This window comes from Cervus elaphus, chromosome 20, assembly GCF_910594005.1.
Source record: "Cervus elaphus chromosome 20, mCerEla1.1, whole genome shotgun sequence".
NCBI classification, from domain to species: Eukaryota; Metazoa; Chordata; class Mammalia; order Artiodactyla; family Cervidae; genus Cervus; species Cervus elaphus.
Genome location: NC_057834.1, coordinates 97912356 through 97940020, shown reverse-complemented (window position 1 = coordinate 97940020; position 27665 = coordinate 97912356). Strand labels below are relative to the sequence as shown.

The window sequence follows — 27665 nt, the reverse complement described above, 5'->3', positions numbered from 1 at the left end:
GAGGAGCCTGGTGGGCTACAGTCCATGGGGTCGCAAAGAGTCAGACACGACTGAGTGACTTCCCTTTAAGGGATCCTTTAGGAGACATTTTCTCTTAATCCTAATCATTGATCACTCTTATCTGTTTACAGAAGAAAGCACTGCATTTTATTCTTCAGCCAGATTGTAGATGATAGAATAAAACTGCCACAGAATTCTTGGAATGTAGGCTGGCTTTGCTGCCTGTTGATTTTTTTGGTTTAGAATATAGTATAGGAACTCTAAAAAGCAGAGACATTACTTTACCAAGACAAGTCCATATAGTCAAAGCTATGGTTTTTCCAGTAGTCATGTGTGGATGTGAGAGTTGGACTATAAAGAAAGCTGAGCACCAAAGAAGTGATGCTTTTGAACTGTGGTGTTGGAGAAGACTCTTGAGAGTCCCTTGAGGAAAACAAGGAGATCAAGCCAGTCAATCCTAAAGGAAATCAGTCCTGAATATTCATTGGAAGGACTGATGCTAAAGCTGAAACTCCAATATTTTGGCCACCTGATGCAAAGAACTGACTCATTGGAAAAGATTCTGATGCGGGAAAGACTGAAGACAAGAGAATGGGATGACAGAGGATGAGATGTTGGATAGTATCACTAACTTGATGACATAAATTTGAGCAAGCTCCAGGAGTTGGTGATGGACAGGGAAATCTGGCATGCTGCAGTCCATGGGGTCACAAAGAGTCAGACACGACTGAGTGACTGAACTGAGTTGACTGATAGGAACTCTGTCTAGATTGTCAATTATCAGTTACTAATTATTATTTTATATTCTCGAAGATGTTATTATTTCTCCTTGGCTATGACAAATAGGGTGCTGAAATGGAAAAAAGCTGACTTCAAACAACTTATTTTAAAAGTAGGTACTTACTAATAGGTTTATTTATCTTAATTCAATTTGAATTTTCCCCTTAAAACAGATTTATGTGTTTATGAATGGGACATGATTCTCTAGATTCCTCCAGATGAATACCCTTGATTCTTAGAAATCAGGTTACTTAATTTTTTCAATCTGAATTTCTGAGTTAATCCTTCCTGCTTGACGTAAATCTTCCTTATCCTAATTTAAGTTTTTAAAACTCACGTTCTATCTTTGCACTTGTAAAGCAGCTCCTAAGTCTTTTTGGTATAATATCAGCAGTGACTATATAGACAATCCAATTGGTGAAAAGGTATTGACAGAATGCTCCTTTAGTCAGATGTTCCTTTCTCCCTTCTTAACACTGTGGCTATCTTCACAGAGCACAGAGCTCAAAGTGGGATCTTCCAACTGGAGGAGCAGGCACAAAGAACTGCCAGACTTTCCGGTGGAAAAGGAATGGGAAGAAGGCAGGGGCTGACTGGCAAGTGTGGGAAGTGACAGTATTAGGAATTCTCTTACATTTAGAGACTTAAATAAGCACAAAACTTGGTAATTATTCAGCAATTTATTTTCTGCATTTAAAAAATAAATGTATGAATAGCTTTCTTTGTGGAATTAAGTTCATGTGCCATATCTAGAGACAAAATCCAGCAGATTGATGTTTATCTACAGTCACATATTCCATGTTATTTTATGGCATTTTTCTTTTTATTTTTTTGAGATATTTTTGAGATAGGAATTACTCCCAAAGAAATAATGATTACATTAAAAAGCCACACATGGGAAATGATGGGAAAGGCCAGTAGTTATGCTTAGATGAGCTCTGCATGATTTTACTTTGTAATTTCTGCTTTTTTGCAATTTTAGATTTTCTTTGAAAAGTATATTTTAATGAGTACTTATAATCTTAAAAAATGAGTTTGCATTTTATCTAAATAAAGAAATCAAATGGATGCATCAAGTACCCTAGTCAGTCTGTTCCTTCAAGCTGTTTTTACTTAGTCAAACAGGATTAAGATATAGAATAAAATTTTTTTTCAATATTCATTTTTTTTGCAACATATATCTCAGAAAAGAATAATTTTAAAAACAAAAGTGCTTAAATATATTCATATCTGAGTGTTAATGACAGTATTTTCTCTTTTTTCACTTTCTCTTCAGTCAGGTGCACTGTGCTTAAACGTAATTAAGCAGAAAAGGCAACAAAGTATAACCCCCCCACATTATTATCCCCATAATCTGATTTTAAACAGCAATTATATTTGTAAGTATTTTATGCTATTTTTTCAAAAAAATTACAGCCACTACTATATGTAATTGCTTTGATGTTATGTAAGTTTCTAATAGATAACATAATCTCTGAGAAGTTATTTGGTTGAGAGCCCTCAGTAAATTAGAGACAGGCTGCCTTACTGTGAAATCAGAAAAAGTAATAACTGCCTATACTAAATGGATATATTAAAGTTTAAACCATGAGAATCCTTGAACAATAATACATATGTGCATACAATTACAATGATTGTCTTAGATCAAAGACCCTGGTTTGAGAAGAAGTTTGATTTGACATTTAGTAACTAAGTCTTTTTCCAAGATGCTGCCTTGACACAGCAAAGCCACATACACATCAGCTGTAGAAGACTTTGGCTTTTAAATGTTAAAAAGTAATAGGAGCAGATAGTTGCCTAAAATACACTTTTATAATAGGAATGAAAAACAGTTTAATAAATCCACATTCATTTTCTATTTGATTGTAAATATATAAAGAGTTTTTAGTTATGATGTACCTGTCTCACAAAGTACGATTATCTAAATAAGCACTTTTTAAAAAGGAATTCCTTACTCAACTCTGTGCTTTCTGTAAAATACTGCAAAACTGTGTGCATCTGCAAGTTAAAAACCCTTACAGACAGTAGGCTAAAGCTAAACAGAATTTGATTGCAGACCTGACTGTGTTTTTCTGTGTTTTGTCACCAGAAACATGTCATGCTAGAATGTGCTCAGGATTTTTTGAACAGTCCATGAAAAGTGACAGGAATGTTAATCTCCACTTCAGCCCTGGCAACTTCACTCAAGTCCTTGGCATTCAGAATCAGAAGATAAGCAGGCTTTTGTCCTGCCCCAGGGCTCACCACCACACTCAGAACTACACCTGTTAATGAGAAGTTAATAAGGCAGTGTTGAATTTAAAAAAAAAAAAAAAGCCCAGAGCCATACAATAAATGTCACTGAAATACTACAGGAGACATTACACTCACAAATAAAGAAAACCAGATGACCTGATAGCGTGTTCTGACTCTTCTGCCACCTGGCCGTGTGGCAACCATGAAAGTGAAAGTGTTAGTTGCTCAGTCGTGTCTGACTCTTTGCAACCCCATGGACTGTAGGCTGCCAGGTTCCTCTGTCCATGGAATTCTCCAAGCAAGAGTACTCTCTTGCATTGCAGGCAGATTCTTTACTGCCTGAGCTACCAGCAAAGCCCGTGGCAACCATGAGAGGGATGTTAAATTTTTCAAGTCCCCTAGACTATAAGCTCCAGGAAGGGAGTGACAGTGTTCTTCTTGCCCACCATTGTATCCCGATAGCCTACCACAATGGTTAGAACACAGTGAATATTCATTGAATTCTTATTTAATGAATGTTTCTGTGTTTTTATTTGTGTCATAAGATTTAACAGCTGCTCTACTTACTGCAAAAAATGTTGTGACTTTTTAAAAAGACTTCTTAAAGACTTTGAAAACAGTAAGGTACATTATTTCTACAATTTCCAAGACCTAGCTTGGATGCTTTCCATCAAACAAAATAGGAACACAGTTTTCGCAGTTTTTACTGGATGCACTGCAAATGTAAAATCACTTAGTGTAAAACGGCTCTACAACTCTTTATTCTATTCATTTCTCTGCAGTCTCCCATATTTTAATCCCGGAAAGTATAACCTACCCCACTGTCCCAGCTTTGTAGTTGAGTGTATCTGAATTGCTGTTTTATAGACTGTTGCTCTAGATCCCCTTCTAGCCCCAGTTTACTAAAAAGAAAAACCAAAACTAGAATCTCAAAGTCCCAATTCTCTTGGATCAGTTAGAATATTCAGTTTCCCTCCTTAGAACCCTATTTGTTTTCAGAAATGTATCTAGGTCAGGAAAGGCAAAACTTAGATAACATGCTGCTCCTTCTTCCTTCTCACCTCCATCTAGAGCAGATACTGATATTCTGTTGTGACACCCAATGGTGCTCTAAGTATTTTTCCAACAGTACCTAATGAAATCTGACCATAAGATAAAACTTATCTTCAAACATATTTACATTCTTTAGTGCTGTCCTATTCAATAGCAGGAAGGATTATTTCTGAACATTTGGAAATAATCAACATAAGTCCTCTCCTAGTGAATTAACTATATGAACTCCAATGAGAAAAGAGGGTTCAGACACATCTATTACTCTCATTACCGTCATCTTCCTCCAAGGCATCTGGGTGAGAAACAAAGATAGGTTCTGAGGGGTATGAATCAGGCTCTTGCCATACCCAGGTTTCTTTAGTTTTGACGTTCAGCTTACAGAGCTGCTTATAAGAAAGAAAAATCAGTCAATATGCTTTACTTGACTAACATATGATTCAAAGTACTGTTTGAATATTAGGAAGAGGGATTAATTACCCTGTCTGGAACAAAGTGATTCAAGCCAAGTCCATACGCATATGTGTAAGGTTTCCCACCATACTTCTGGTAATTGATTTGAGGAAACTCAAATGCTACAAAATAAAATACATGCTTAGGAAAACTCACTTTCTTTGAGTGGAACATTTTGTTCTCTCACATGTGAAGTTTTTTCCTATACCATCTCACCTTGGCGAGGCCCTGAAAAGAGAACCTCAGGTTCCAGCCAGATGGTCTCGTCACTGCACAGAATTGCAGTGGCAGTTGTGTTGGGGAGTGTGACTAAATTCTTGCCTGTGTCAGCCTAAGAAAGAGGATAACAGAAACCTCAGTGAACAAGGAATAAAATTCAAGCAGCCGTGAGAACAGTTTCCAGGTTTAGTTTCCTGAGTTCTTCATTTCCTAAGTCAACATATAGAAGAAACAGTACAGAAAACTCTAGAGGGAGAGCCCAAGAACACGACTGGGAAAGCTGTCCATGACCATGTCAGTCACTGACTGTGTATTACTGGGAAAATCAGTGATATATGAAAAAAAAAAAAAAAAACCTCGTAGGCCCTTAGTCTTCTCATCTGTGAAATGAGGCTAACCTCAAAGGACACATAGGGCCCTGAGGATGTGGTTCTGGAAAAAGAAGTATTTTGCTTCACAGTGACAAAGACTTCAACCTGTAGGTATTCATACAATGTTTATCTCCTTTAAAGTTAGCTATATTTTGATTTTATTGGAAAAATATCATACCCTTATGTTGTCAAAAAAGAAAACAAATGAAAAAACTACTGAACCTGATGTTTTCTAAGATCTCTTGATACCGAAATTGCCCCCATGTCATTTTTCAGATCATATTATGAAAGGAATGAATAAATATCATGAGCTCTTCAAAGAACATATGCATTTAGTTTTGCATTAAATACCTGAATACATGGCTTGTACTAGACTCTATTCTAGACATTTGTGATATTTCAGAGAACAGAGTTCCTGTTGTTATGAAGTTTACATTCTAATTTGGAAAACTATAAGTATAGATAAAGTGTTCAGTATATCATGAATGTGGAGAGAAAAACAGAGCAGAGTATGGGGATCAGAAGTGTGAAGGGTAAGTGATTTATAATTTTAGTAGGTAGTTAGGGTGGGCTTCATTGATAATGTGATATTTGGGATAAAACTTGTAGGAGATGAAGGAAGCAATGTAGATATCTGGGGAAGAGCATTTAAGCAGAGAGAACAAATTGCAAAGGTGTGAGGCAGGAGTATTGTCAAGGGTGCTTGAAGAGCATTAAAGAGACCAGGTTGGCTGCTCTGACTGAGCTGGGGGGAGAACACAGGAGAGGAGGGTAGAGGGGTATCATGGGGTTAGACTGGGTAGAGCCTGATGGGTCATTGTGAGGACTTGGGTTTTTCCTGTGAGCAAGAGATGAGCAGAAGAGTTTGCAAGGCTATGATTTATTTTTAAAAGAATCACTCTGGCTGTTCTGTCAAGATCCCTTTAAGAATAGGTGATATGTAGGTGTGAAATCAGGGGAATCAGTCTGTCTTATAGTAGTCTAGTCAAAAGAAGACAATGGTTCAGACTGGGCTAGTAGCATTGAAGTTAGTGAGGAATGGAAGGCAGAGCAAAGGATTTCCTGATGGGTAAGATACTGGATAGGGAACAGGCATGAAATTACGTGAGAAGTCAAGGATGGCTCCAAGGTTTTGGGCCCAAATAGTTAAAAGTTGGAGTTGTCACAATAAAGATGGGGATTACTGAAGGTGGGATAAATTTTTTGGTAGGGGAAGAGGAGAAGTTTGAGTTTTGTCTTATTAAACTTGAGATGTTTACTGAACATCAAAATAAAGACTTAGCATTGGCAATAGCATACAAGAATCTTGAGTTAAAAGGAAAGTTAGAAGTGGAAGTGTAGGCTGCTTTAAGGCATGAGTCTTTACAAAGGAGTTAAGGCACAAATAGAAGCAGGACAAAGGGCTGAGTCCTGGTGCCCTCAAACATTAAAGGAAATACAGGAAAGAAGGGATAAATGAAGGGGCAAGAAGAGTCAAGAGAAGGATTTTATAAGAAGGCAAAATAACAGCATGATATGCATGAATTAATGAAAACAGGAGGAGAGTGAGATATATGACAGAGTGGGAGAGTTGTAGAATAATGTCCTGGAGTGGGTGAGGAAGGATGGGAAAGACTAGTTCTGAATAAGACGATGGATAATTCAGTCTGAGTACAGATGCTGGTGGGTGGGTAGATGTGGTGGCAGGAGTCTACATTCTTTTCTGATTTCTTTCATTTGTTTCAGTAAAAGAGGAAACAGAGACATTAGTTGAATATGAGTGTGGAGGTGGGATGTGTTAGAAGTTTGAAAGAGGAGGGTGTGAAATACTTAACTAGGAAAATGAAGTTGGGAAATGTTGCAGTAAGGTTTGTGGTCATATATTTAAAAAATGGGCCAATGAACACAATTGTGTATTTTTAGCATTTAATTTGAGCCTTAGATGTACAAGCATGGAGTGGGTAGAGACTTGAATGTAACTAGGATTTGTGACTTTGACAAATAAATTCTATAAAGTAAGAAAGTGGCAAGAGAAATGAGGATCTACTCAAGGGGGTGATTACAATGATCATGAAATTTTAATCAAATAAGGAGGGAAGATAAGTCTTCAGGGGAGTGAGAGATGGTGAGCAGGTTCAATAGACTGGAGGTTCTGGTGGGAATTGTAATAGGGTTGGTAATCTTGAAAGGTAAGTCAGAATGTGTCCTGTATGAACCAAGGTTATGATACACGCACGGTCAAAGGTAACAGCAAGGTCAATTGTATGACTTAGGAAGTGAGTGGCTGAGTCAGAATGGAAGACAGGATCAGTGGAAGATGTCAAGGAATTAGGCCAGGTTGTTGGAAGAATCATCTATGATGTGTATACTGAAATCACTGAGAGTCGGAAGTAGATCAGGGGAGTGTGACACTGAGCCAGAAGAAGAGGGAGTGATGATTAGTACGTGAAAACAATAATGAGGGGTTGTATATATAAATGTACACATACCACTTGAGTATATAATTAGTTGAAGTGAGATCTGAAATTGAAAGATTTTAAGGTTGGGCAGAAGGAACAATGGTTTGGAAGCAGCAAAGTGGAACAAGTGTTCCAACCCCAGGCCCAGTGGTACAAGGGCTGGAGGAGAAACTGCTACCACTGGAAACTGCTGCTGGAGACCAGTGTCCTAGAGAGTGTCAGATTTTTTGGTAAAAGAGATAAGATGGAAGGAACCTTCTGAGCAGAGGATAGATGGAGTTTTTCTGGTGATGTACAATGAACTAAAAGGAAATAGTGAAGGATTTTCAGAATTGGGAAGAGATAGGAGGTGAGGAATGGCTCTTTTAAGATTCCATGAAGTGTGACCTCAAGGCTCTTCGTGGTGATGTTGGGAAGCAGAGAGCAGCATGTATGTATAGATACATATTGATATATGACTACCTAAAGGTGGCAAAATAAAGAAAATTATATATATGTCTCTCTCTCTCTCTCTCCAAACAGAAGACCTGGAAATAACAATTGATCCAACATAGTGAGTCCTTATGATTTGTAGCATTGTATGAATTAAGAAAAAAATATTAGTTCAAATGTTGATGTTTAACACATTACTTATGGGACTGTAACTAACGATTTTACTCTGTTGTATCTTATTTTTTCTATTATTAAATTCAGGCTTTTTAATGCAAGAGATCTGTAACATCATCTTTGCTTTCCAAACCAGCACCTCTCTCCCTCTCACTATTTTTTTTTAAAAACAGATGTGTTTATCCTCTGATACAGCAAACTCACTTCTGAGAGTCTATCCTATTGCTATATCTGCATATACATAAAAGAACATACATACAAAGTTATTCCTTGTGACATTATCTGTAACAGTCAAAGAATGGAAATGACTCTGTCGCTCAGCAGTGAGGGACTGCAGCATATTGGTAAAAAAGAACACTGTGTGGTTGAAGAAAGTAAGATCTTCAATATATATTTTAAAATGAAAATAAGCAAGGAACAAAAATGTGGATACAGAAAGTTACTTTTTGTGTAAAAAGTGGGAATAATAATTCTATATGTTGGTATTTTTTAATATTTGCATAAACAAGCAAATGCAAAGGGAAGACATTAAAAGTTACACGTAAAAGTGAAGAGGAATGGTATGGAATGGATGTAGATAGAGGTTGGAGCGACACTTTCAGTGCAAACCTTTTTAGATCATTTTCATTTTCTGACCACTTAAATGCAGTCTATTCAAAAATAAGAAAGATATATTTAAAAATATCACCATTATTTCAATCGCTAAACCTGAAGCTTTAGTCGTCTTATACTCTTTCCCTTCCTTAGGCCTTCCTTCAATTTGTTTATCTCTTCTTTCCCTAATTTATGATCTAGTTTTCTCTTCATTACCAAACTTTAAAAGTACTGGCTATAGTAATTGATACCACATTGTCACTGTGGCTTGAAACCTGATTTCTGCCTCTCTCTGTATTCTACTGGAGGTCACTGAATCTGGTTTTTGGCTCCTTTTTCAGCTTCATTATTTTTAGCTTGCCTATACGTAGCAGTGGACACCAATGAAACCTTCTCTTGCCTTGTCAATGTGGCATTTTCCTCTCTTAGTTGTAACTAGGACCCTTTAGTGAATTTTTTTTCTTTCTTTTTCTGACTCCTCTTTTTCTACCACTTTCTGCACATGGGTGTTTCCCCAACTTATGTGCTTGGCTATCTTTTATTTCAACATTTTCTGGCTGTTAAGTTCCTCATTTTTTAAAATCAACAAATTGGTAAGTTTCTTTTAGAATGCTTATTCTGAAGTATGAACTTTTGCTGCCAGCAATGTCTATCCTCATATATTTGATCATCATTTCAATGCCAATAACTATTAGCTCTCTTCTTCTAACCCTGCTTTGTGTCACAAGGACCTGCACTTCCACATGAAAGTCTACCTGATATCTTCATGAAGATGTTCTTGATGCTGATCTTGTAATTCTCATCAACAACAATAAGATCAGCATCAAGAACATCTGCATGAAGATATCTGGTAGGCTTGCATGTGGAAGTGCGGGTCCTTGTGACACAATGCAGGGTTAGAAGAAGACAGCTAATAGTTATTGGCATTGAAATGATGATCAAATATATGAGGATAGACATTGCTAGCAAGAGAAGTTCATACTTCTTTGTTGTTGATGAGAATTATAATGAATATTATTTAACAGTTTATGTGGGGGACTATATTCAGAGATTGATATATATCACCTCATTTATTGATCATAAAAATCCTGTATGGTGGATATAGGTAAAGAAAATGAAATGAAAGTGTTAGTTACTCAGTTGTGTACAACTCTTTTGAGACCTCATGAACTGTAGCCTGTGGGGCTCCTCTGTCCATGGGATTCTCCAGGCAAGAATAATGGAGTGGGTAGCCATTTCCTTCTCCAGGGGATTTTCCCAATCCAGGGATTGAACCTGGGTCTCCTGCATTGCAGGCAGATGCTTTTACTGTCTGAGCCACCAGGAAAGCCCAGATAAAGAAAAGGGGATGTGAAAAGGTTAAATGTCTTGCCCCAAATGACACAGGAGAAAGCTGGAAGCCCTGGTCAACCTGGGTTTGTCTTCAGCCCTTTCACTCATTATTACCCTTTCCTCCTAGTTCTACAGTTCATGTCTATCTCCAAATCTGCTCTGCCTATTGCATTTCCTATTTCCAAAGGTATCAACATTCTAGACACATAGGGTTTCCCATGTCTAAGACTTAATTCATTCTGCCATCCAATCAAATGTAGGATCCTTTTAATTCTATCTGTAGGAACGCTCACTTTTGTCTTTCTGTTGCTACTACCACTACATTTTTCTGGCACCTGAGTAATTTAAATTGTCTCCAATCTCAGGTATCTTTCTCCTTCCAATACTACTTACACATGACACAGCCTTATTTTAGAAAATCAAAACAGCAAATGACCTAGTTATTATTTAGTCCAATTTATTTAGGTTTCAGAGCGAGCAACTGAACTTTGGGGTAACTTGCTCATTGAGAGACTTGCTCAGGGAAGTCGGACATTTAGCAGGAGAGACAACTAGAAGAGTCAGTACACTTGATACCCAGTCCACCCACTCTGAGTGTGGCTTTCTTCTATTCAAAATCCTTAATTCCCCACCACCTGTCAAATAAAATGCAAACCTTTTAGCCTAGCCTAAAAGCCTTCAAAGATTACCAACCTATTGTTTTTTAAGTTATTTTTGCCCACTTATCCCACTGTTTTTATTTGTTTATGTTCTAACCAGTTGGATTGCAATCAGGTTTTTTTTGTTTGTTTGTTTTTTTGTTTTTTTTTTTTAGCAATCAGTTTTAAAAAGATTTTGCAAAAAAAAAGAAAAACAGGTTGAGAGTGAAAACTGGTTTTCACTTTGACTCTGTCACAACTGGATTTTGCTAAGTCATGAGCTTCAGTTTCATTTATAAAATGAGGGGAATTGAATTTGCTAATTTTTAAAGTCCCTTCCAGTTCAGAAATTTTGAGCTTTTATGTATAAATACACAACAGGAGAAAAAATCCTGAGAAAGATGAAACATTCTCGTTATATCTAAAATCTATGTAGAGGGTGGTTACCTTGTCAATATTCAAAGGAAGTACATATCTCCTAACTTCAGGCTGAGGAGCCTTTCTGGCATTTTTTTTCACCTCTTCCCAGTTCTCACGTAAATTGGCTAAATATAGATAATTATAAACAAATTCAAATCTGCAAAAATAAGAAATCAAACATGAGGACAGACAATTACAAATAATTTTAGAGACATGATGCATGTCTTTTAAAAGCACAAGTGCTTGTCTCTTCTTTAGTCTCCAATCTAGAAACTCCTAAAGACTCAGGTATACTGGAGCCACTTCTCCTGCCCACTCTGGGTAGAGAAAAGAGTCCTGCTTCATGGGTATGTTTAAATAACAGCAGCCTTTGAAACTTTCTGCTCTGTTTCTCTATCACCATTCTGTCTGTGTCTCTAGGGGCTACTGTCTTTTTTAGTGACTTGCTGTTCTGAAGAAAGCATGTCTGTCTTTTTTTAAAAAAATCAAACCCAGAGTAGATGCAGTTTAAGGCTCCTCAAAGGATCTTGTTAACTTTGAGGGAAATTAAGTTTAAGTTCATTCATCAAGTCATAGAATCTTTTATTTTCAGGTCTGTTTCGTGGACCTGACCAGTTTTCAATCATTACCCATGGTTTGGGTAAAAAACCCTGATTTCCAGGAGCAACTGGAGAGGTAACATTTAACCATTCAATGTGCTCTCTTACCCTTTCCAGCAACAGAGATCCACAATCAGAAACTCATGGTCTTCATAGGTATTGATGTGATGAAAGAGGTTAAAAGGAGAGGTCCTGTATTTGTTATTGATGTACTTTTTTCTTTTTTTGTCAGCAATATGAAGCCAAACCTAAAAGTGAGAATATTTTGATGCATTTAAAAAGAAAAAAAGTATGCATTATGAAACACATATTCTTTGGACTCATCAACCTGACAAATAAATGTAAGACTTACCCCCATGGTTTCATTGGACTCAAAACAATCCATGTAGTTGGCTCCCCAGAGACTCCATGAAGAAAGAAACTTGAACAGATTAATTTTTACTGGTGTCTCCACAAAAACAATATAGTTGGGAGTCAAACCAAAACTGTTCAGAAACAGAAATAAACTTGTGAGTGGGAAGGGTTGATGCTCAAACCACAAAGAAATATGTACACATGAGGTATGCTCAGTTATATGAATCAACAGTGCCTACATGAAATTAATTACATTTAAATTTAGGTTTCTGCAAGAAAATGTCATGATCAGGACTGGTATCAAAGGTAGGCAAAGCAGATCTTTAAACTTGAGTTTTCCTGAAGATTCATAGCAGGCCTTCGAGTTACCTATGGACGTAAGATGGCTTGAATCGGTCACTGCAGGGGAATTGTACAACGATCTCTGACTTGCTTATTGGATCTTCCTTGTCTGAAATAAAGTGGTTTTAAAAGGCTGTGGAACAGCCTCTTTTTTTAAATACAAAGCATTTAGAACAGCTTATGCGAGCAAAGAAATACATTTTCAGATCTTGATTTTTTAAAGAGTTTATTTCCATCTTCTTGGTCACTGGCATTTCTGAGGGAAATTTCATGTGGAGCTGCAATCACCCAGGAAAATCCAAATAGCAGCAGATCTGGAAAGTGCGCTCAAACAGTGTGTGGTAGATAGAGTATAGTGGAGTCACATCTTACTAACTGGAGGTGGGTTCTAAGTCAAGGGGGTAAGGCAAAACTTTAGTATGGTCAAAGTGACTTTTACAATCTCTTAAATTAGCTGTAAAGTTGTAGAATATGTGGTTTTGTTGTCTGTGGGTGCTAAGTCCCTTCAGTCATGTCCGATTCTGTGTGGCCCTATGGACTGTAGCCCATAAGGCTCCTCTGTCCATGGAATTATCCAGGCAAGAATACTGGAGTGGGTTGCCAGACTCAGGGATCGAACCCCCCGTCTCTTAAGTCTCCTGCGTTAGCATATACCACTAGTACCACCTGGGAAACCCTTTTTGTGTCAATAGCCCTGTACAATAATTCTTAAGCACATTAAAGTTTATTTGCTACTAAGGCAGTGTCTTTAAACCTTAGTGTACACCGGAAATACATAAAGAGCTTCTGAAAATACTGATCATAGGCCCACCCTCAGAGTTACTCATTCAGTCTACCTCAGGAGGGGCTTGAGATTTGTATTTCTAACAGGTTTCCAGGTGATGCTGCTGGTCCAGGATCTAAACTTCACAAATTATACTAAGCAAAAACTAAATAAAAATCCATGTATACTCAAATAATTCTATTAACAAGATCAATATCAAATTTCTGACAATGAATGGAGGATGAATGTAGAATTCTAAAGAGTACTCTCTTCTGTTTTAGCATTCTTTCTGTATAGTCTATATATGAATTAAAAGGTTTTATTTGTAGTTTTGGGAATTAAATACATATAAAATACTAAGTACACTTTCATATACATAGACATAGGTTTGTTTAAAATCTTAATTTTGTCTGGCACATGGATAAGTGCTCAATAACTATTTGTTTGATTTGAATCTAAATTCTATATGATCAAAGTCACATATACACTACATCTTTGAAACACTGTAGAACAGAACATGGCCACATGTTTTTTATATTTTCAATTTGTCATTTCCTACTGTGGTGCTCTTGGGTATTTGTCCCCTGGTAGGGTGAGGATGAGGATAGTTTTCTGAAAATCTGAAAGTAATTTAACAGTCCATATAGTGGAATCCTGTATTTCCAGTAATTTTCTCACATTATAGATACTTGTTTTAAGAAGAGTCAAAGTGGTAAACTGACCTGCTTGTAGTGGTGGGATCTTTACAATATTGTAGGCAATTGAAAAATTTTTCCCAAAGCAATTACCAATGTTGTAAACAGTCCCGTCATTTTCAATGTGGGGGTGAGCAGTGGCTCCATTGACTGAGACATAGTTGCAAAGGTCAACCTATGGAAGGAAAAGAGATGTCACCCATGTTAAGAGAAAGACTGTATTCTATCTTTGGTCCCTCAGTCTGACCTCACCTCTACCATCACCTTCAGCCTAAGTGCGCCTTCACCCTAAGTGCACATTCTCTTTCCTTCCATCTCTCTGGGTCCTACTTTCTTTCAAACCTGTGGAAGTTCCAACTTTAGTGCAGAGCTCTTCCCTGACCCCCACACTGACCCTTCATGCCTTTGAAATCTTTAAGTTCTCTCTGATTGTGCTCTTCTGTTGATGTAGACCATGAATTGCTCTGGTTGGTTATTTTCCTTTTGTATATACAAGCTGTCCTCAAACAGTGATGAATTTTAATCCTGAAACTTCTTTACATTTTCCTTATTGAATTACATTGAACTGCATGCTGATAGCTATTCATTTTCATTTTATAAAAATACAAATTTTGTATGATACAACCTAAATACCAAATCCAGTGTCTTACATGTAGATGAATTGAAAGAAAACTCAGAATTCTAGTATAGAAAGTCTTAACCTGAACAGACTTCAGGGGAACCATGAATTCCTGGAATTAATGGAAACTTCTGAAAACAGGATTCAGTACTTCAATTGAATTTGATTCTCATAAAAAATTAAAAACCATAAATCTATCACAAACCTCAGTTTACATAAGGAGAACTTGAGTCAGAGAGGTCAAGTGACTTGTCAAAAGATGCAGAGCACTAGAATTTCTGCTTGGGACCTGCTCAGTAAAGATTTATTGAATAAATAATCCATGATTATACATTTGTCTAACCAAAGTTCTTTCTATTTGATTAAGATAATATGTTTTAAAGCTTAGGGAGTTTTTAGTATTCTCATTTAAATATTAGGCAAGACATTCATTCATTCAGTCATTTGTGAAGTACTCATTGGGCTTCTATTATATGCCAGATGCTTTGTCAGTGTCTAGGAAAACAGAGATGGTCCTTGCTTTCAAAAATTTCAGTATTGATTTGCAGTATCCAATACTGTAGCCACATGTAGCAATTTAAATGTAAGTTAATCATAATTAGATAGAACTTCAAATTCAGTTCCTCAGTCACATTAGCCACATCCATGTGCTCAATACTTGGACAATACAGATATAGAAATGTAGAAAGTTCCATTGACAGCACCGTACTAGACAATTGATTGGCTCAAGACTGAGAAAGGAGTACAGCAGGGCTGTCTGCTGTCCCCTATATGCTGAGCATATCATGAGAAATCCCAGGCTGATAAGTTACAAGCCGAATTAAGATAGGTGGGAGAAACATCAACAACCTCAGATATGCAGATGATACCACTATAGTGGTGGAAAGCAAAGAGGGACTAAAAAGCCTGTGGAGGAGGGTGAAGGAGGAGAGTGAAAGAGCCAACTTAAGGCTAAATATTAAAAAAACTAAGATGGCATCTGGCCCCATTACTGCATGGCAAATAGAAGGGGAAAATGTGGAAGTGGTGATGGGTTTCCTCTTCTTTGGCTCCAAAATCACTGCAGACCGTGACTACAGCCATGAAATCAGAAGACAATTGCTTCATGGCAGGAAAGCGATGATGGACCTAGACTGTGTGTTGAAAAGCAGAAATGTGATTCTGCTGACAAATGTCCGTATAGTCAAAGCTATGGTCTTCCAGTGGTCACATATGGTTGTGAGAGCTGGACCATAAAGAGGGCAGAATGCCAAAGAATTGATGCCGTCAAACTCTGGTGCTGGAGAAGACTCTTGAAAGTCCCCTGGACATCAAGGAGATCAAACCAGTCAATCTTAAGGGAGATCAACCCTGAATACTCTCTGGAAGGACTGATGCTGAAGCTGAAGCTCCAGTATTTTGCTCATCTGACATGAACAGACGATTCATTGGACAAGTCCCTGATGCTGGGAAAGATTGAGGGCAGAAGAAGGGGGTGTCAGAGGATGAGATGGCTGGACAGCATCATTGATGCAATGAACATGAACTTGGGCAAGCTCCAGGAGATGATGATTACAGGGAGGTCTGGCATGCTGCAGTCCATGGGGTCGTAAAGAGTCAGACACGACTGGGTGACTGAACAACACTAGAACAATAAGTTGGAATAAGTGTAGTAAGTGCAAAACCATATCTGTAAAGAAAAGCCATTTAACCCAAACTGGGAGATTAGGCAGGGCTTCCCAAGGGTGATGACTCCAACTCATGTTGAAAGATGAGTAAAAGTCAGTCAGATGCAGAAGGATAACAATGTGTTCTAGGAAGCAGGAACCTTACTGTAAAGGCAGTTGTAAATAGAGTTGTAAATAGTGAACGCTGCTTGGGGAATTCTATAGTCATTCAGTATGGCTGTGGTGAAGAGCACACAGGGAGAAGGAGAAATAAAGATGGGCCAGCCACAAAGGTCTGTGTTTTAACTTTATCTTGGAAACTGTGGGTGCACTAGATGGAATAGCACATTTATATTTGCATTTTAGAAAAAAAATTGCTTCAGCTGAATTAAGGAAGCTGTATTTAAGGGAATCAGTCTGGAGGCAAAGGTACTTGTTAGCAGGCTATTTCAGTTAAGGTAAACAAATAAACAAACAAAAAACCCTCAAATTTTTAAAACTACATTTTTATATGAAGTTAGGATATAGAGATGCTCACAATGAAACCTGACTCCTAATAAAGTCTATTTTGGAGCCATACCATGAACTTCACACGTCCAGTTAAATTACCATGGCAATCTGATACACTGTCAAAGTCAAGTGAGTAGTTTAGAAACTTAGTTTCAGAACTTCTGTAACCGATCTACACACACACTCATATGTGGTTACAAACATACATCCAAACCAAGAAAAAGCTGTTGAGAATATGTCAAACCTTAGTAAACAGTCTGGGGGATTATAAATCGGCCTCTAGTATTGAGACCCAGTGTTGCGATGACTTTCCTTTCTATTCCTATTACACTAAGTTTCTCCTTCTGGTCTTCAGTTTCACTAACTGGTCTCCTAGTTCTTTTGCCCTCCCATACAGCTTACACATAGTTTCCAGATTAAATAACCTAAAGCTTTGCTTATACCACTTCTCTGAACAAAAACTTTCAGTAGTTTACCATCAACCAAACAACTTATTCCAAATTTCTGTCCATTATTCAAACTTCTAGTTTCACTCTACCTTTGACACTGCATGCTCTGATCACTAGTTTGCACCTAGGAGTGCTATTGTCCCCTAGTGGGGAAGTTGGAAATGTTGGGGAGCATTTGGGGTTTGTGCAATGATTGAAGACATATCTGGTGTTTAGTGGGTGAGACCAGGGATGTCAAACCTCTGCAATAGGTGAGACAGTCCCCATAGTGATGAAGTGCTACCTGCCCAATGTCAATGCCACCTCCATTGAGAAATACTGCAATTCTAGCCAAAAAAAATTATTCTTTATCCTCCAGTTTCCCACCTCTATTCATTTGGTCATGGTACTTCTTGTATCTGAAATGTTCTTTCCCCAAATTCAATGAAGTTTTGCCTTCCCTCTAATTTCACACTCAAATGCAATACTTTAAAATTTTCCTTGATCTGCTCCACTTCACACCCCTCAACACTGCTAGAAGTAATCTTTATATGCACTTCCATAGAAGGTTTCCTTCTCTGAAAGGACTTACTATATTCTGTGTTCTATTATAGTTAAGTAATATATTTAATTGATTTCTCCACCTATATGTTAAGTGTTCTGAAGGCAAGAATGATGCCTTGAAAACAGCTGCAACTTAATAAACAATGGTTGGAAATGTAGATCTGTCTTACTGAATGCTGCACTGAGACTGCCTCATATCTCAGCAAAATTTATCACTTTCTAGTATTGCTCATGTGTTTCTTTATGCTTTTTCATGTAAGGTATGGCTTTATTTCAAACAAGAAGGTCTATAAGAAGGGGTAAAATTGGTGCAGCACACTTTCTTAGAACCATGAACTTAATCTTTTCAATATTAAATGTGCCAGGTCCATGCTAGCCTATAAAAGCCACAAAGAGCAGGGACCATGTTGTCTTACTCATTGGTGTATCTTTTGCATCTAGCATACATTCTGGTACATGGAAGGGACTTAATACTTGTGTCACAAATAAATATGTTAGGCATTTTATATAGTTTTCCTCTAATTCACACAATAAATGTTTAAAATTTCACAGATGAGAAGTTTGCCTTATGTCACATAGCTAGTAGTTGATGACAAAGCAGTGATTTGAAACTTAATGTATCTGGCTCTCATATTCTTCAAACAAAATGTTCAGTGGACTTAATTCTAAGGTGCAAATTCTAAATTCCTAAGCGATATCTTCTGAGCACTGTGTCCTACCTGCTTAATTGTTTCCAAGGTCTCAGGATTAATCTTTGTAATGAAGTTGGTCTCTGTGCAGGCATAGTAATCTTCCCCCACTGGGTATATATTAACAAGGGCATTGTCAGTAACCTCCACTCCTCGAAAGTAAGAAAAAAACCTGTAGAAGCAAATGGATTTTTAGTCCAGTAACTTTCAAGTCATGAGAGAAAAAGGGCTAATGTAAAATGTCTTTAATAACATGCAGTTGGGTTTTAGAAACCTGGAAAATATATTCTTGCAGGGATCTGGGAAAGCACAGGTGCCAAATTCTGTTATGACGATCCTTTTCTCAGTCATTGCCCGTACGTAAGCATCAGTGCGGATGAACCTGAAGGACATTGAGACATGGGAAAGGTTACAGAGAAGGGGAATTAGTGTAGTCCCTGGGGAGCACAGAAGGTCATTCCATGTGCTGTTATCAAGGATCATAAATTCACAACATGAAGAATGAAGAGTCAGGTCACTTTCTTGGGGTGACTGAAGGAGAAAGAGACAATGTGCCATGAGCTTCAATTATAAACTTCACAGTGACAGATGAGGAAATCAAGGCTCAGAGAAGTTAATGATCGGCATATATGGCCTGAGCCGGAAAATATGACTTTTCCATATCCCACCATGCAGCCCTATGGATAGTTCAAATTGGGCCTCTGACTTCCTGTAGCTTATGACTCATCATCCTACACTGAGTGGGGAGGCATAGAACATGGTGTGCTGAATTAGATTTCCTTCAATCTTCCTCATATTCCTCTAGTGTTTTTCTTTAATTTAAAATTTTATTTTGCTACTTTTAAAAGTAGATATTCTTGAATCCAATCTCTTACACAGGCAGACCTCCTCAACCATATCCCAGACTAGACAGCATACGTTGCCTAGGGTTTCTCATGTGGAGAGCCAATTAAAATTTGATTTTGTACTTTTGTGAAGAGGAAAAAGTACCAAGGTCTTTAGAAGGCATATAAAGGCTTTCTCTGACCTCCAAAATAAGCTTTCACAGCTAAATTTTTGCTTGACCTGATCTGTTTCTTTTCTAAAACAGTCCAAGTTATCCCAACTACTTCAAGACTCCATTTATTCTTGCTTTTGATGTCTCTTCAGAATGCCTGAAATCTGTGGTGATCAACAAAGCCACTAATAGGCCTGAATATTAAAGCATAAAACAAAGTATTTATTGTGGTGCTAATGAGTCTTTGTAATGAAGCTGGAATGATGGTTTAGGGCCTCAAGCCTTTTAGCAACCATCTCCTGTTTTTAGAAAACTTATTCCTGGTATCATTATGACATATTTGGTCCTTGCCTGCTTTGTGACACCCCCTCCCTCCTTTCCATTGGCCTTTCTGATTATAAAAAAGGAAAGAAATCAAGCAATCCATGGTCTAATAATAATAAAATGACTATTATTATTATTAAATGCTTCTGATAGACTAAGCACTGTGTTCTCATTTTATCCTTATAATAAACTCTGAAGTAAATTCTTTTACTTCTCCCATTTTTATAGATGACAAAACAAAGAAGTAGAAGTTAACAATTTGCCAAAGGGCACCGACCTAGGCAAATGGTATCTAGGACATACAGGATTTGAGGCCAGGCATGTCAGACCCCAAAGCCCTAGTTCTTTGCTGTTTCTTTATCCTGTCCTATAGTTCCCAGGTGTCCATGCAGACTCATGGCCCAGGAGGATTCTGAGTGGAGGTGAGTATAAGGTCTCCTCTTGGGTTCAGGAAGCTAAAAAGCACATGCAAGGAGGAGCTGAGCCAGGCCCCAACCCTAGGAAGGGGAGTGGAACCTAGTCTTCTTTACCTTCTGTGGTATGTGACATGTCCTTCTTTAAAGTCAAACTTGTGCAGGAGGGCTTGCCCATCAAACAGGTGATAAAATGGTTCAGATCCAACTTCAAAGAGTCCTGGCCCACATCGAAGAAGACTGCCGGTCAGCCAGAGGGGGATCCTGCCTGTGAAGAAAGCGAGACACAGAATCTTGTTTCTTATACCTGCTCTTCTCATCCCTGGTAAGGAGCAGTGATTATATAAGCCATCTGGATGGGCAGCCTTTTACTTCTGAAGCTGGCAGTGATTTCCATTCCCAGCTCTCACGTGGGGTAGCTCTCAGGAAATGTCTGCTGGCTGACTCTCCTTTTTCTAGGGGACCAAGGGGTGGGAAATGTGGCAGCATCTCTGAGTTTAAACAAAAGGTTGGAAGGAGACTGGGAAGAACACCTGGAATGGAATGGGATTCTCCATCTAACAGATTTTCCCAGCTACCAATACATTTGCCTTTTTACCATCTTACTTTTAAGAAAAAAAATCAAATTTCTTGATACAAGAGGGATGGATTAGAAGTAGAGATCGAGATACTAAAAAAAGATGTGTCAATAGAACAAACCATTTCAGTGAAACAACAGGATACTGGATTTTTAAAATACAGAGCTAAATTCCTTTGAGAATATGGGCTACTGTCCAGATAAAGGTCACCTTGCTGTAGCAGAAAGTACACAGGGCTGTCAGAGACCTGAATTCTGGTTCAGGATTTGCTGTGTGCTATCTCTGGGCCTTAGTGTCCTTCTCTGCAAAGTGAGGGACACACTTAAAGGTTTTAAGGCCATTCAGTCTAAACAGGTTGTGCCCTTTGGTCCTTTGAAAGTACAGCATATGGCAGTATTTGTTTAATCCTTATCAACTCTCCAACCCAAAATGTATTATTTCATACAGTCCACTTTATAAAGATTTATATTTCTGATAAAAATTTGAAAAGAAGACATGGCTCACCTAAAAGACACAGCATTAATTTGATTGCTAGCATCTAGACTGTTAACATCAGAATCTAGTTGAGAAAGAGTATTGGGTTCATCTCTACCATTTTCCAGAAGAGGCAATTGGGAGGAAAGAGACAGTTTAAAGATGAACAAAGGTATAGTCCCAGTAATTAAGGAATTCTAGCTGGGTAGCATTTTTTAAATATATATTTTAGAAAAGTAAAGAAAAGAGGAAATGGGTTCTTGGTATAAAAAGCCCAAATCTCCAGATTCCTCTCTTTGTAGCCCACAAGGGAACCTGTGTTGAGAGATGCCAATGAATAAGGAGACAGCGAAGAGAGATCTCGACAAAAAAGAGAAGATAGCTTCAAAAAAGCTGAGACCAACCTGTAACATGGGCTGTGAGCGGCGAGGATAGCTCCTCCACAGTTTCAAACAGTTTCTTGTAACCACCAGCTGGATGTTCAACTCTGAAATGGTGGAATAATGAGGAAGAAGTTCATGTGGAATCTCAGAGAGTCCATGGAGACAGAGGCAGAGCTCCAGGAGAAAAGATGTCCTCTACTCAATGCTGGTGTGTACTGCCAGTCTAGCCGGGGCTGGGAGTACAGTGTTTTAGGAGGAGATATGGTGGTGGTGGTAGAAACTGGGGAAGGGTGGCAGAAATGTATCACATTGGCAAGGGGGCCCAGGTTGGTGTTTCTCCTTTGATGACAAGGAAAATTACCTCCCTTTTAATATTACAGTGGACTTGCCTTCTGCAGTTGTCCCATATTTCTGAGGACAAGTCAACAAATCCCATTATTATTGTCACTTCTCTTCCTGATCAAGTCTTTCCCACAGAATTATCCTACTGTGTCCATACCCTCAGCTTACTGTGTCATTCATTCTCTTGACTCCCAGACAGTCTCATTCCTCTCCCTCTTATGAAGTGGGAGACCACAGGTTTTGGGATCAATACCTCATCCTTTGCTATTCATGCATATTATACCATCATCTCTTCCCACTGTCTTATTTCGTCACCAATCTCTAAGAGCTTCAGTACATTTTAAAAGTAGTCAGACAAGAATATTTAGGTCATATGTACATATATGTATATATTTTAATGTTCTTCCTTCTCACTTTGGCTCATTTTATAACTTCTTAGAGTGACAGCTCTGACAAGACTGCCTAATTATGAGAGTTATCTTTTATTAAGCATTTACTATGTGCCACATACAATCAAAAGGAATTTATATGCTCTTCATTCATTTAAATCTCACAGCTCCACAATGAGGTAAGTACTACTTATCCTACATGTGGAAAAGCTGAGACTTTAAAAAGTAACTTGCCTAAGATAACACAGTTAGGAAATGACTGGACAAGAAGTGGAACCCAGGTCTGGCTCTTTGAATCTTCATGCTCACTACTGCTTCCAAGGCCCATTCCAAGCCATAAAATCCCACTGTAATTTAGACCTGACTTCTAGATATTTGCTTCAATATGCATATAGGAAGAAACAAACTCTCCCACCAAGACCCAAGGCTTTCCCTAAATGCATCATCAGTTGTCTTCAGGAGCTCTTGAAATAGCTCATTTACCATCAACACACTAAAGCATTAATAAAAAATCTCCCAGAGATACTTACTGGATGGACATTTTCTCTCAGTAGAGGATTGAGGGTTCTGGCACCAACTGTGGAGTGAGGAAGCAAGTCCTCAGCCATAGGCCTTTATATGCCTTCTAAATCCCCCTGAAAGGAGCGATGGCTTTGGGAATCTGTTCCCACCCCCTCAGCTGAGAGAGGGAAAACAGAAGTGGCTTTCAGCACTCAGATACTCCTGGTACTTGAGCATTAATTTGGGCTGGCTGCTCGCTTAATTGTTTTTTGGCCATCTTCCAGAGACCTCAATCCTTCCCAAAGAGAACAAGAAGTGGATTAGAAAGAAAGGAGTTGCGTGGGAGTGGCTAGCATCAGGCCTGAGCTGATCCGTGTCACCCCACAGGAACCTGGCATCCTTCTCTGGTGCCCACCTCCCTCTTCTTCTATGCCCTCATCTTTACCCTCATTCATTATTCTTTCACTTACTTATTTTTGAAAATATCTGTTACTCATTGTCTATGGAGCAGGCATGGATAAGCTATCTCTGTCTTCACAGATCTTGTAACTCTGCAAGAATGACAAGAAACTAACAAGCTAGTCTATAAAATTTTATCAGTGCTATGATTGGACAAGTACAGAGTATTATAGAAGCACACTGCACTGCCTCTCACCCTCTCTGGTCACCTTTTTGACCCATTTCAGGGCCCATTTCTGACCAGGCTGAGGACTTCAGCTGTGTTCTTTCGATCTGCTGCAGATGAACCCCTTTTGATATCCTTGCTTGTCACTAAAGCTTGCCTGAACTCCACATCACCTTTCTATTCCTTGGTACATGTGCTGCACTCAGAAAGTAAATAGCAATATTCCATTCATATTTCCACACTCTTTTATTAAGCCTCAATAGTTTGTCAGCACAAATGTGGTACTGTCCAAAGGGGTCCCCAGGAACATACAAGATATATGCCATACCAGCTGATAACTTTAACATTTTTAAGAAACTCATTAACCTATAAACCTGTTAAACTCATTAAACTTTTTAACTCATTTAAATATTAATAAGTGGTTAGGCTTCTCATCCTCAAGATCTTCAACAAACCTATAAAGCAATTAATTTGAGCACTCTCCAAGATAGATGACAAAAGCTTACTTTCCCAGCATATTTTGCAGTGAAGATTCAGGCATGTGTCCTGGACTCCATCAATCAGAGGCAAGGGCAGAGGTCTTAGTGGTAGCACCCAGTGCCCAGGATCAGGCGTATCTTTATTCACCCAAGGCAGTCATGGTGTGGAACCATTCTACAGTGGGGCCTGGAGCATTATCACTGGACTGGTAGTCTCCAAGTCTCATTTTTTAGCTATCCTGGAGATTCTATTCGCTATCTAGTATATAAAATTTGTGTGTGTGGCTTTGATTAACTAAAGGTAGTTTTTACTATTTATAACTAAGAGCTCTGTATCTAGAAAATGATGGTAATATAGGATACTGTAGTATCACATAGAATGAACATCTGTATTGATGTATGGAGGATTTTTGAGAACGTATCTAAGATGAGATAGGAAGAATATATAAACATTAGCCAGTCAAAGCACAGGGAGAAGAGAGTTTAGGCACAGTTTGGAGGAATTTACAAAAGTCTGGAAGTGAGCAAGATTTGGGAAAATGGCAAGAGATGAAGTTAGACTAGAGATAATCATAGGTTGGATGGCATCACTGACACAACGGACTTGGGTTTGGGTGGACTCCGGGATTTGGTAATGGACAGGGAGGCCTGGCGTGCTATGGTTCATGGGGTCACAAAGAGTTGGGCACGACTGAGTGACTGAACTGAACTGAACTGAATCATAGGCCAGATTTTGCGGAGCTGTGTGAACTATGAAAAGAAATTGATACCCATATCATGAGAACAGAGGGAATCACTGAAATATTATACCCAGGAGAGTGATCTGATCTGATCTGCCTTTTATTAAGACCACTATGATTACATTGTGGACAATATGTTGGAATGGGTGACTTGGGCAAGATAAACTAGAAAGTGAACAAATAACTGAAGGTAGTTAATGAAGGGGAATGCTTTGGGTAGGAGGGGGATAAGAATGGCCAGATTCAAGAACTATTTCAGAGGAAGACTGAGAAAACTCTGTGCTTGACAGAGTGAATAAAGACAGGCAGAACAAGGTTTGCCTGAAGGTTTCTGACTTGAAATATGGTACAGTTCAATGAGATAATGCATCAGTTCAGTTTAGTTCAGTTCAGTCGCTCAGTCATGTCCAACTCTTTGTGACCCCATGAACCACAGCACGCCAGGCCTCCCTGTCCATCATCAACTCCCGGAGTCCACCCAAACCCATGTCCATCGAGTTGGTGATGCCATCCAACCATCTCATTCTCTGTCATCCCCTTCTCCTCCTGCCCTCAATCTTTCCAGCATCAGGGTCTTTTCAAATGAGTCAGCTCTTCGCATCAGGTGGCCAAAGTATTGGAGTTTCAGCTTCAGCATCAGTCCTTCCAATGAACACCCAGGACTGATCTCCTTTAGGATGGACTGGTTGGAGTTCCTTGCAGTCCAAGGGACTCTGAAGAGTCTTCTCCAACACCACAGTTCAAAAGCATCAATTCTTCGACACTCAGCTTTCTTTATAATCTAACTCTCACATCCATACATGACCATGGAAAAACCATAGCCTTGACTAGACGGACTTTGTTGGCAAAGTAATGTCTCTGCTTTTTAATATGCTGTCTAGGTTGGTCATAACTTTCCCTCCAAGGAGTAAGCATCTTTTAATTTCATGGCTGCAATCACCATCTGATTTTGGAGTGATTTTGGAGCCCAGAAAAATAAAGTCAGCTACTGTTTCCCCATCTATTTGCATACTCTGTGTGATATTTTAGCGATGCAGAAAGAGAAAAGCCTGATTTAGATATATTTATTAAAAGAAAGACATCATTGGGAGTTGTGATAGTTTGAAAGCTTTATAGGGAAGTGAAGTGAGTTGGAATCTAAAGGACAGCCTAGGTATGGAGAAGGCAGAGAAGAAGGAGAGGTCACTTCTGGTGAAGGGAGAGAGTGAAGGCAGTACGAGAGGCACATGTTAGGAGGATTTTCTGACTTTGACACCATTTCTGCTGGATTTCATTTTCTCAGAAGGAATCTCATTTCCTTGAGTAGAGCCATGTGCCGTATTGTGATACCTGTACACTGGCAGTCCACTGAAGAGAAATCTCAGGAATACCAGGACCCAGATGCTCTTCTTCATGTTCAGCTCTCATTACAAGGAGCCAAAAAAGAAGGCTTTGTAGCAGCCAGGTGCCAGAAAACCACACTACACTGTACTACTACACATTGGCTGAGTGACGGGGCATTAACAAACTATATTTTATATTGAATATCATTTCCAGGGAAAACCAATCTTACTGGTAACCACAAATGCACCAAACACCTTTCTTAGGTATTCCTGTGCTGCTGCGGGTGTAGTCATGTTATTTAAAAACAAGAACTGATTCTAGTGATTTTTGTATTTTGCTTTTCATCTTTGGTAGCCTTTATTTTTCAGCCTGTTTTAATATGAGAAGCCAGCTAGCTGCTTGAGGACTAATTGTTTGAAAAATACAAATAATGGCAATTCCGGGAAGGCTTACAGACTCATGGATTGTATGAAATGTCAAGTTACCATGTGTGATTAAAGTCACAATGAAAACTAATTACTATGTACTGAACCTCACTGGGCTCGAAGTTCTTTAGGTAAAAAGCAAGAAAAATAGGTATAAGCATTTTCTTAGCTACATACTCTGTATAAATAGAGCAATACCAAAACTGATTCTCAGGCAGTTTGATTTCATGTCTAACTGTTCAGCTAATACCTTCTACCTCAGGTAACTTATTTCCTCTGTCCTGTCTCTGTGAAGTTAGAGAACAGCTGGGTTATATCCTTTCCAAAGCCTCAAATGTAGACCTGTCTTCCAGGTCTGAAAGCGTTAGTAGCTCAGTTGTATCTGATTCTTTGCAACTCCATGGACTGTAGCCCCCCAGGCTCCTTTGTCCATGGAATTTTCCAGGCAAGAATACTGGGGAGGGTTGCCATTCCCTTCTCCAGGGGATCTTCTGGGCAGAGGCTTTATGTTTGAGCTGCCAGAGAAGCCCCCTTCTAGGTCTAATTGTATCCTTCTGTCATTTCAGCCTGATACACTGGACCTCCAATGGAGTGTTACTTTTTCTTTCATCGTCTCCTCTTATTCGCTCCCTAATTTTTTTTTTTGTTATTTGGTAAAATCAAATCATTTTTTGATTTCTGTGTTTTCCAAAGAAACTGTTTCATTGTGATAAATTTTGGTGGTGGTGTTGTCACTCAGTCACTAAGTTGTGTTCTACTCTTTGTGACCCCATGGACTGCAGCACGCCAGGCTCCTCTGTCCTCCCCTTTCTCCCGAAGTCTGCTCAAATTTGTGTCCATTGAGTCAGTGCTGCTATTTAACCATTTCATCCTCTGCTGCCCCCTTCTCCTTTTGTCTTCAATCTTTTTCAGCATCAGGGTCTTTTCCAACGAGTTAACTTTTCAGACCAGGTGGTCAAAGTATTGAAACTTCACCATCAGTCCTTCCAATGAATATTCAGGGTTGATTTTCTTTAAGATTGACTGGTTTGATCTCCTTGCAGTCCTAGGAATGAAGGACAGGGAAGTCTGGTGTGTGGCAGTGCATGGGGTTGCAGAGTCAGACATGACTTAGCGACTAAACAACAAAGTTGGATTTCTAGGTTTTTGCTTGAGCATTTAGATGAATATTACACTCTTCCTTAAGACTAAAGGAGGAATAGTTGAGTAGGAATGGATGTATCAAGAGTTCACAGTGAAATCTGAGATGCTATAAGATCTCCATCTTCTCCATAGGGGTTAGTTGTTTATCCTTCCCTCCTGTAACACCTCCTTACTCTGAGGGAAC

The 27665-nt window shown here is 38.7% G+C and overlaps 2 protein-coding genes across 2 annotated transcripts in view; both read right to left on the bottom strand.

The window, feature by feature from the left end:
- Positions 1 to 1347: 1347 nt before the first annotated feature.
- RPE65 (retinoid isomerohydrolase RPE65) overlaps positions 1348 to 27665 on the bottom strand; it is a 43140-nt gene continuing 16822 nt past the window's right edge. Inside the window, exons 3-16 of the mRNA XM_043877406.1 lie at positions 22776 to 23041; positions 21536 to 21618; positions 20197 to 20347; positions 18620 to 18727; positions 18376 to 18517; positions 13917 to 14064; positions 12459 to 12540; positions 12088 to 12220; positions 11844 to 11983; positions 11164 to 11293; positions 4735 to 4849; positions 4546 to 4640; positions 4340 to 4451; positions 1348 to 3044 (exon numbers count right to left, since the gene is read on the bottom strand). Coding sequence (XP_043733341.1) covers positions 2893 to 3044; positions 4340 to 4451; positions 4546 to 4640; positions 4735 to 4849; positions 11164 to 11293; positions 11844 to 11983; positions 12088 to 12220; positions 12459 to 12540; positions 13917 to 14064; positions 18376 to 18517; positions 18620 to 18727; positions 20197 to 20347; positions 21536 to 21618; positions 22776 to 22786 — 1602 coding nt within the window. The 5' untranslated portion in view covers positions 22787 to 23041 and the 3' untranslated portion in view covers positions 1348 to 2892. The remainder of the gene's footprint in view (positions 3045 to 4339; positions 4452 to 4545; positions 4641 to 4734; positions 4850 to 11163; positions 11294 to 11843; positions 11984 to 12087; positions 12221 to 12458; positions 12541 to 13916; positions 14065 to 18375; positions 18518 to 18619; positions 18728 to 20196; positions 20348 to 21535; positions 21619 to 22775; positions 23042 to 27665) is intronic.
- Positions 21535 to 27665, bottom strand: part of DEPDC1 (DEP domain containing 1) — a 53504-nt gene continuing 47373 nt past the window's right edge. The window contains exon 13 of the mRNA XM_043877404.1: positions 21535 to 21618. The gene's annotated coding sequence lies outside the window, so the exon portion shown is untranslated. The remainder of the gene's footprint in view (positions 21619 to 27665) is intronic.